A 10,751-nucleotide genomic window follows, 5' to 3' on the forward strand; every position below is an offset into this window, starting at 1 on the left:
AGAAAGACGGAAGAAAAGACACATATATAACATTAGAACCACTTAATTGTCTGGATGGGTTACTTCCTAGTGCTGAGCTAGTTTTTAAAATGTCCTCAGGTATGAAAGTCAGAGCCACCTATAGAAATCAAGACAGAAATCCAATGTTATAATGCAGCTGGGATGGACCAATGTGTTCATACCACCCCCCTCAAAAAATAAGAACTAAGGGCTAGCCCCACACAAAAAAGGCCAGTGACAACTGAGCATGCTCAGTGGACATGAATTCTGTTGAGGAGGGGGGTAAAAAGTCTGGAACTTTCCACCATATCAATATCTTTTTGTAGGGTTCTACTTGTATATAGCAATCTTAATTATCCTTGTCCCATTGTTCATGTAGCCAAAATGGTACCATTCACACATGAAAAGGAGGGGTATGAGCAGACTTGGGTTTGCAGAAGCACAAACACTCTTTCATAGAAAAGTCTTCAGGGGTGGAACCGCCCCCCAAAAAAACTGCAAAATGGGGACTGAGCCATGCTCAGTGGGCATGGAATGCTGATTGACTTGTGTACACAATGAGATAAAACTGTGTAGAAGAGGGAACGTAATGGAAGGAAGGGAACCTTGAACAGAAGCATTCCGCAATATATCACAGGTGGCATCCAACATAGAGTCAAGTAACTTCTTGCACAAGCAGAATGACTTCGTCTTTTGTAGTGGGACATACCCCCTTCTCCTCCTTCCATAAGCTTGATAAATTTGTTCCAATGGTTCCCCCAGCCATCTGGAACAGATCTGGAGACATTACAGGGAATGCACAGGAGGAAGAGAGGGGCAAAGTCCCGTTGTGCAAGCAAAAGTTGTTCCACTTAAGGGAGGAAACTAAACTAAATGGTTTTATCAGAAAAAGCAGAGATTATGGGGAAACTGAAAGAACCATGGGAGGGGAAAGAAAGAAAGTCAGTGAATGTATTATTACAATGGTGAATATTTGATGCTGGAAATGCACATTTGAAAACTTTAATTAAAAAGGGGGGAGGAGTTTGGTTGATGCAGGTCCCACTTGTTCAAAATTGCTAGCAGGCTGTGATCCACATCACCACATAAGACAGCATGCATGAAATGCACAATACACAATTCTGATCCTCGCCACATTTACACAAACGTTCTTTCCAGCAATTACTTAGAAGCTCCATCAGAAGATTCCTAGGGCTGAAAGCTGAAACCCTATGAACTTAGCTGGAAAACAGCCTAACAAACAGCAAACCCCTATTGGAAAAATAACAGGCATCTCAATATACCGGTGTGTGGTACTGCAGCAACCTCATGCAACCATACAGATATTTCTACTCAGAGGGAGGAAGGTACTAGACCGCTACAAAGCTGCAACAGTTCAATAACTCACAGCATGCATGCTTTCTGTTTCAAGGCCACCTGAGGGATGTAGCTCAGAACATCTGCTGTGGATGCAGATGGCAATCTCCAGCTGGTACAGCAGGGCGATGCCCATCTGAAAACCTGGGGAGCTGTGGCTGTCCCAGTAGACAACACTGAGATACACAGACCAGGGATCCTGCTCAGTAAAAGAGACACCTTCCTATCTTCCTAAAATGATATGGAATGGGAAGGCTTCTGCTGATCTTTATCATAAGATCATTGCTGTCCCCCAGTGGCTGTCATAGAGTTCGATGGTGAAGCTTGCCAGCTATCTAGTCTAATATCCTGCTTGATTCAGGACAGCAAGAAGCACAGCATTCCAGCAGATATCTGTCTATCCTCTGTGACGTGCAGAAATACTTCTCAGAATACTTCAGTTTCTGAAGCTATTTAAGCACATAACAGTTATCCCAGGACATAGCTGGCTCAACCTCAGTCGATGACAGTCACACATTAATGGGGGCAGGAGATAAGGAGTTTTCCCGTCTTCAAGTTTTTGCACACTCATCAGGGAGCAAGGCCTGGTTCACATGTGTGCACTCAGGCAGAAGGTGGCTGAATCCAGTGACAATTGCATGTGTGAGGAGCTGTCGCAGAAAGAATGCCAAAATAAAATACAGATCTATTGCCAAAAATAAGATATTAGTATCACCTCAAACACAGTGCTTTGATAGTCCTTTCATGTACTCCGTTGCCAAATGTAGTTCACATGTCGGCTAAGTAACCGGTGGATCTCTGCTCACTCAAAATTGAAAAACATTTGTGTTTTTCAAACAGCGACACATTTTCGTATCTGCAATGGCTCATTCGCCCATGCAAGTCAATTGTGTGTTGCTGTTATGAAGCCACACGCGTGTATGAATCAACAGCTCTGCCCCATTTAACTCCGTGGGATGTGCGGAGGTCAAAAGCTTTAAAAAAACTCCCACTCTTAGTTTTCTTTTAACAACTTCATTAGACTATATGAAAACCACTTACGCAGAGGGCATTAGAGTAATTGTAACCTCTCCCCACAGATGCTCAGTGCTGACCTCCCCCCTCCCCAGCACATCCACTGTTCACTTCTATAACAACAGTCCAGAAAGCTAGCCATTGGGCAACCAATGATACGGTGTTGAAATAAGACTTCCTAGGATGCTTGTCAGTATCAAAAAACCCCCAAGCAATATTGCATAAAAGAGGGAGTGATTGGATTCAGGAATTTCAATGTTCTCTTCTCTGCTCTGTTTGAGAGAGAGTGTGTGTGTGCATTACTATTATCTTCAAAAATAAAATAAAATACTATCATCCACAATAGATTTTATCCCTACAAAATATGCAGGTTGGTACTGAATACAATTGGAATGTATGGGACACTGGGTTGCAGAATATTTTATTATCTTTATGTTCCCGGCTTCCTTGTCCGCACCAGAGTGTAATGCTAAACAAACCATAATAAGGATTTGACAGGGAAACAAATGAATAAGCTTTCCCTCTAGTGTTGGGGTACATTTCCCAGCCTTATAAATGTAACCAAATCAGGTTTGTATACACTGGGTTTGACTTTTGAGCAAACTCAGCCCCAATCTATTTACAGCTTTGTCAACGTGGAACTATAAATAATGAACAGCTATTGTCTGAAATGTACTCACCTCCCTCTGCCTCCCTGTAGAGTATTCTTGTGCAGGCAGAGAAGAATATAGCAACACACAGTGCTAGCACTGTAGTTGTACAACGGCTGGGTAATATGCAGGAGATCAAAGCTGCAGAGGTCCACAAACCCCTTAAGCATAGAAGGCAGAGGACTAACCAGCAGAAATCGTGGAAGTTCTCCCACTTGGAGCAATGTGCATCAAGTACTGCAGTACATATTTTTCTTTCGAGAATGGCTCTGGCCTCCAGAAAAGCAGGCAAGTCACCAGCTCCCAACTCCTGACACTCAACAGAAAAAGGTCAGTGCTAAGTATTGCAGAGGGCAGCATTAGTGTACAGGGGACACTGCAGAAGCAGATCTGCAGAATTATTCGCACAGGTAACTAATTGTGCAGAGGGACTGCAACCGTGCATTGCAGTCCTATGCATGCTGATTCAGTGGCCCCATTGAACACAATGGGGCTTAGTCGCAGGAAAGGGCACATAGGCTTGCCAAAAGTATTTTAACACCCTCACTTTCAGTGATGAGAGGGAGGCATCAACATTTATGCAGAATCCTGTCATCGCAAAACCAGTTGCAGTTTAAGGCCCTGGGTACATCATTATTTTAAAAAGCCACACACAAACACCCTACAGTGTGTACTCTAAACATCTGTGGAAACTTTGTTCCTTTGCCCAAATCTATGCCGCTTTATTTCATTTCTCACTTGATTATGGGCTCTTTCTTTTTGGGTACCAATCCAAGGCTCAAATCCTATGCACACTTACCTAGAAGCAAGTCCCATTGGGGCTTCCTTCTAGTAGGCATGTCTAGGATTGCACTGTGAACCTTGCTTCTATTGAAACTGTGGGTGATGGTTAAAACTAGATTACCTGCAGGCTCTTTCCATCCTGTAGTTGCTGGGCTCCCATCAGCCACAACCAGTGGTCAGGTTTGCTAAGAGTTCTAACCTAACCACATCTGGAAAGCATGACATTGGCTATCTCTGTTGGAGAGGGGGAAGGCATGCAAGGGCCTCATTATAAAAACCCTTTAGACTCCCTGAAGGCCACCTGTAGTTTCAGAACATAAAAATGGCCCCACTGGATTGAGCCAAAAGCTCATCTAATCCAGAAACCTGTTCTTACAATGGCCAGGCAGAAGCATATGAGATGTCAACATGCAGGATATGACCACAGTAGTGGACTCTCAACTTACAATTACCAGCATCTGGTATTCTGATGCACCTTGTCTCCATCCCTGAAGGTAGACCATTGAGAGCCAGTGTGGTGCACTGGTCAGAGCATTGGACTAGGATCTGGGAGAACAGGGTTCAAATTCCCACTCACTAGATGACCTTGGGCCAGGCACTGTCTCTCAGCCTAACCAATCTCATGAGTTATTGTGGAGGTTAATGGAGGAGGGAGAGAATCGCTCACACTTTGAGCTCCTTGTGGGCAATAAAGAAACAATAATAGCCTCATTCTTCATTAGAGCATTCTCCCACAGCCTCTTCAAACCAGTAAGTGGAATGGGGTGGATCCTAAAAAGGTAAAGACATTGAGCTGGTTTCTCTCTGCTCCTCTTCCTTCCCTGTAATTGTAGCACTGGTTGTATGGCTGGCCACCAAGGAAGAACTACAGCGTTCAGCATGAAACTCAACCCTCGCTCCTTCCCTGCTTGGTCCAATAATCCGACACAGAATGACACCCTTGAAGATCATACTAATTAAACTGGAGTAAATACCACCACTTGGCTCTGTACTCTCACAGTCATTAACACAAATTAGAATCTCTACTTCACCCATGAGCATGTACTAAAAGCAGGAAAGGAAGGGTAGAATTACACCCCACCCCCTTTTAAAAGCAAAACACCAGTAACTATAGGGTGGTTGATGGTGTTAAAGAGGGTTGAACAAAGGTTAAATAGAAAGTCCCACTGAGTTTGAACCCGGGCTTAGTCACAGATGATTTGAGCATAGGATGACAGCCATACAGTGCATATTTGCATATGCTTACTCAGAAGTAAGTCCCACTGTGTTCAATGAGACTATGCACACTTCAGAGCAAATCCCAGTGAGCTCAATGGGGGTTTACTCCTGAGTAAACGCACCATGCCCAGAACTGCTGTTAAATCACCTTGGAGGAAAAAACCACACACACCTTGAGTCAACCATCAAACCCTAAGAAATCAGCTAAGATAACCAAGGACTCCAGAATTTGCTTATCAATAATAAAATAAGTATATATATATAAAATCTCAGCCACTCTTCTTATGGATTAAAGTCATGAACCCTTTTTTTAAAAAAGGGGGAGAAAAATCAATTTGAAATTTTATTAAGCACGCTGGGAGCTATGATCGACATCGATAGCCAGGAGTGACTTTGTCCGCATACTTTTGCTAACTGCATCGCTCCTCCCTCCCACCCCCCCGCCCGCTTTTCCGCCGCCCGCATCCTCGTCTTCGATAGATATCACTAGTGTGATCGTGTTAGTCGGAGGCGAACCGAGCACTGGCCAATGAGAGCCGGAGGAGCGGCGCTGGTTTCGCTTGGAATGTTGCCATGGTTTTTCCCCTCGATGGAATAGAACGGAAAGGGAAAGTGGGGCGGGGGAGAGCGAGAGAGAAAGAGGGCGGCCACCCACGTGGCGGGGGGACGAGTCCGGGTGGGGCACGCCGGCCGGACCAGAGCTGGCCTCTCCCTGCTGTGATCCCCACCCACCCAGGCGCCCCCTTTTCACTCTTTGCCATCCACGATGGCCAGCTCTTTGATCACTCTCAGTTTGCCGCTGGCGTCGATCCTGCGCTTCTCCCTGATTAGGTCCTCGAGGCTCTGGAAGCGCAACGTGTGCACCTGGTTGTCGGCCAGGTGGATCTTGAGATAGTACTGCTGCTCCCGGGGCTGGGAGCCCGAGGGCGGCTGGAGCTCGCCGCCGGCTTTGAACTCCCGTTTGCCGAAGCGGCACCAGGCGGCGAAGCTCTCCGAGTTCGTCCAGCAGATCTCGTGGCTCTTTAAGCCCAGGTGGCCGCAGGCGTTCTGCACCACCAGCTCCGCCACCAGGGGGCGGTAGCGGTACCAGCTACTCACCACCCGGCCCACGTTGCCAGCGGCCGCCTCGTACAAGCTGTCCTGGCGAATCTGGCCCTGGTGCAAGTGGATGATCTGCCCGCTGCCCACATAGACTGCCCAGTGTGGCGGAGGAGGAGGGTGGTCGGACGGCCCCAGGTACAGCAGCTCCAGCAGGTCGCCCGGCTTGCACAAGGCAGGCAGGGCCGCCACCGGGTAGACGCTCAAATCCCCAGCCTGGGGGTCTCCGCTCACCTTGGAGAAGATGCATTCCTGGCCGCGGAAGGCGGAGAACTGGGTCTCGCTCAGCACCAGCTGCGGAGGGTGGTGGTGGTGATGGTGGTGGTGGTGGGGATGATGGTGGTGGGTGGGGGTCTCTTGGACGGGGCTGCTGGAGCCTTTCACGCTGTACTTGTCCGGCTGCCCTCCTCGCTCGTCCAGGTCCTCTTCCTCATCCGAGAAGAAGTAAGCCACCCCGACGCGCAGCTCGTCCTTCTCGATGCCAGAGGGGTCCCCGGTCGGCAGCTCGCTGTAATTCAGGTGCGTGATGCGATCCAGTTGATTTCCCATCAATGACAGGGCGAGGCGAGAGCAAGAATCGCCGGATCTGAGCGAGAGGGGAGGGAAAGAGGGAGAGAGGGAAAGAAAGGAGTGAGAAAGAAGAGTCCGCGCAATCAGCCCGCGCAGCAAAACCACAGGCGCGCACGCCGAAAGGGATCAGGCGAGGTCGCTTCTCCTCCGCGCCTCTGCTTCCTCGAGGAGAGACGCCGCTCCCTTTCTCTCGCTTCTCTTTTCCCTAACACACCCACCCGCCTGCCTGCTTCAGCCGCTGCAGGCCGCTCGGAGCGCGCACGAGCCGCTCCCGGGGCCCCCGAGGTGGCTCGCAGCAGCTACCCCGCTGCCTGGGCTACCCCGCAGCCTCCAGCCGCGCGCTCGATCCTACGGATCCCCGCGGCGGTGCGCAAAGGCAGCGCTGCTCGGGACAGCGATCGCAGAAGGAACAGCCAGGCGGAGAGTGCAGGGCTCGGAGAGTTGCTTCCCCTTTGTCTCCGGCGCTCCTTTCCCCGCCTCTCGCTTCACTCCTCCGAGGGAGCTTGGCAGCCTCCTCGCTTCCAGTTGCAACAATGTGGAGCTCCGGAGCGGGAGAGGCAGTGGAGCTGCCCTTTTCCCCCTTGACCCCAAGCTATGCCTCGGCCGTGACCTTCCAAGCAGCTTAGCCCCGACGGGGCGGATGCTGGGGAGGAAAAAAAAAGAAAAAAGAAATCCGTCCGTCTGCGGTGCTCGCCCTCTGCGTACCCGGAATCGCCCAGATCCTGCCAAAGCCCCCGAACTCCTTTAAAGTCCTCTGGTCGCCATGGGGGCTGCCGCTGCGGACGACGAGGAGTCGCGCCAGGTCTTCCTCCTCCTGGGCACCCGCCGTCCAAGGGTCCCGACTGGCATGCGCGCCCGCTCTCCCTCCTGCGCCCTTTCCCCTGCCCGGTCCTTCTCGGCTCTGGTCTCCCTTCGGCAGCACCGGCGAGTCTAAAGTAGCAGCTGCTCCGGATACCAAGGCCCGCCCTTGGCCGTGCTCATTGGCTGCTAGGCTCCGCGCGTGGAAAAGTCGAGCCATCCTCCGGAGTGTCAATCATCCACGCGGCAAGGGTGGGATGCCAGACGCCCGCCGTCTGCTCGCCTTCTGCAGCAGCAGCAGCAGCGAAGCCCCCGGCTGCCCGCCTGGATCTTTGCGCGCCCGGCTAGGGAGGTGAGGGGCTGGCGGGCCTAGTGGTGGCAGCGGCGTGTGGCGAGCCGCTTGTGCTGAGAAGGGAAGCCCCATCCTCCGCCCCGCCCCCTCGCCCCCTCGCCCCTACGCGGTATCCTACTAAATAATGGATCTGCGCGATGTCACGACTTGCAGACGCTCGGTTATCAGCCGTTGTGATTTTCCTGCCTCTTTATCATCGATGCTTAGATTTGGGGAATGGAGGATCGTTTTCTATGACACAAAAATCCAAACCCTCAACCAGCTGTTAAATCAGCAAAGGGAAAGCTAATTCCCTATGTGCGTTTGCCAAAATGTGTACATTAAATTTAAATGAATGCATCGTTGGGAGGAAGTAGGACGTTTGTTGCCCCCTGAGAAAAGCTGTTGGGGGCTTCCTAGAAAGTGTGTCAGAGGTTAGGGGGTTGTAAACCCCAATTGCTGCAGAGACAGCATCCTGGTGCCAGTTCATCATAAGAATGTGAGAACCGGACAATACGGGTTATAACCCTGGTACATCTCATGCCATTGCAGAATTCTGTTGGTGTACCCATTGCACTTTACTTCTGGTGATTGTGTTGTATCCACAGTTTTCTGAGGATAAGCAATGGAGACTGGGGATCACAGTTTTGCCCCATTGAATGTGGCAGGGTTGACATATATTTGCTCAGTTACTGTGGGGAAAGATCTCTGAGGAAGGGAACAGCGGCACTGAGCCCTAGCACATGCTGGCTTCCTCATTCGCTTCTGCGGAGAGTCTTCTTGGGCAGCCATAGCTTAGAGGAGATGCCCATTCTTTGTTTGCTGAAAGCTCCAGGTTCCCTCCATGGAATCTCCAGAGATGGGGAATAGTCCTATCTGAAACCTACAGAGTCACTGCCAGTCAGAGTAGGTAATGCTGAGCTGTGGAGGAAGCCTTGTCACTTCTGCTGATCCTTTGGCCTGAACTTTCAGTCCTCACCTGAACCAAAGTTGCATCTGCTCACATCCAGCCTCCGCTGTCCTTAACCGTCACTTCCCTGCTTGTTTGTCTCTGCTTGCTCACCACCGTATTTCTGTTGTAAGCTTCTTGGGGCAGGGACCATATTGCACCAGATACATTGGTTGCACAACAAAAAAACTATGGTATCCACGTGTGCCCATCTGCTGGGCCTGTAAGGGATCTGTGTGCATTACGCCATGTGCTTTGTGGAACAGCCTTGAAGAAGTGAAAGGAGTCTTGGTGAGGCGATTCCCATGCCTGTGGCTGCAATCTTCACACCGCTTTCTTTGGATCACCCTCTCCCTCCCTTTGAAACAGATTAAGCTTCCCTGTGGGGGCAAATCCTTTGAGGACCTCGGCATGTGTGGCGCCTCATTTTGCAATTAGTTCCATGTGTCAATTGTTCTCTCTCTCGTGGCTTTCAGTGGATGGAATGCCTTTGTATGTACTGCTGGCATCTCATCAGGCACTTGCTTCGTTTAGATTACTGTTTTAATTAACTCCGGAACACAAGTGCTGTCAGTTCTTCCCTGGCACCCAGAGCTGCCAGATAAACAGGCTGCGTTTCAGTGTTAGAGAGGTTCAAGGTGCGTACAAATGGGCTGCTTAGCCCTTAGATTTTGGCTCCCGTGCGGCCCTCGTTCTCCTCCCATCCCACTGAGCGACTGTTTACTTGGCTTCCCAACTGCAGCCGCCTTCCCAAGATGCGGCACCCACGAGCTGCTAATTAAAAGCAGCGCTCTTGTAACCCTAGAAAGAACATCTGACGACAATAGAAGGACACATTCTGCTTGCTATCTGCTTGTTCTGTTTAGATCACAAAGGAGTGAGGAGGAGTATATAAAACAGGCCCATGTGGTGACTTGCCCAGCCTGCCACTACCCAGCTAATACCTAACCCTAAGCATGGAACTGGAATAAAGAGAGATCCAGCATGTGCCCAAGTTCCCCATTCACTTCAATGGAAGATTGTTTCAAGTTAGTAGCTATCCTGTGCCCATTTCTTTGGGAGAAAGCTCTATTGGGTTGTAGTCAATGTTGGTTATACTCAGAGTAAACCTATTAGTGGGATAGCTCAGCCAGTACCTCATGAGACTCTTAAGCTCAGGGTTGTGGGTTCAAGTCCCACGTTGGGCAAAAGAGTCCAGCATTGCAGGGGTTGGACTAGTGACCCTCACGCTCCCTTCCAACTCTAAGAGTGAATGGACATTACTAACTCAGGTTGAAATTAATTGAAATTAATGGACTTGACTAACTATAGTTGCATACAATCCTTTGAATGCTAATGGGGTTACTTTTGAGTAGGCAAACAGGCGTGCCTTTCAAGACTGTAATCCTATACACATTGACCCTAGAGTAAATCCTACTGCACTGAAGAGGGCTTGTTTTAGAGCAGACGTGCATAGGGTCACATTGCCAGGGTCTTTCCCAGCCACAGTCTCTGTTGTAGTGATAGGTTTGTCTTCACAGCCACTCTTAATATACAAAGTGAACTGCTGTCAGGTAGACTCAGGCTTTATAGCTGTACAGTGGTACCTCGGGTTAAGTACTTAATTCATTCCGGAGGTCCGTTCTTAACCTGAAACTGTTCTTAACCTGAAGCACCACTTTAGCTAATGGGGCCTCCTGCTGCTGCCGTGCTGCCGGAGCACAATTTCTGTTCTCATCCTGAAGCAAAGTTCTTAACCCGAGGTACTATTTCTGGGTTAGCAGATACTGTAACCTGAAGTGTATGTAACCTGAAGCGTATGTAACCCAAGGTACCACTGTAATAGTTTGTGGGTGGTTTTGAGGGCTGGAAATGATTAGCCAAATCCTATGGGGCTATAAAAGAATCTCAGGCCTTATAAATGGAAAAGTGAAATAAGATTTAATGTACACCTGAGGATAGGTTGTTTGCTTTCCCCTTAGGATTCAGTACCCACAAACACACC

The 10,751-nt window shown here is 49.4% G+C and overlaps 1 protein-coding gene across 1 annotated transcript; it reads right to left on the bottom strand.

The window, feature by feature from the left end:
• Nucleotides 1–2,775: 2,775 nt before the first annotated feature.
• Nucleotides 2,776–7,616, bottom strand: LRATD1 (LRAT domain containing 1). The gene is made up of 2 exons (XM_083431800.1): nt 7,395–7,616; nt 2,776–6,705 (listed from the first exon to the last, which is right to left on the bottom strand). The coding sequence occupies exon 2, from the start codon at nt 6,666–6,668 to the stop codon at nt 5,769–5,771; it is 900 nt and encodes a 299-aa protein (XP_083287926.1). The 5' UTR covers nt 6,669–6,705; nt 7,395–7,616; the 3' UTR covers nt 2,776–5,768.
• Between the last annotated feature and the right edge of the window lie 3,135 nt (nt 7,617–10,751).

This window comes from Podarcis tiliguerta (assembly GCF_965153285.1).
Source record: "Podarcis tiliguerta genome assembly, chromosome: 3".
Taxonomy (NCBI): Eukaryota; Metazoa; Chordata; class Lepidosauria; order Squamata; family Lacertidae; genus Podarcis; species Podarcis tiliguerta.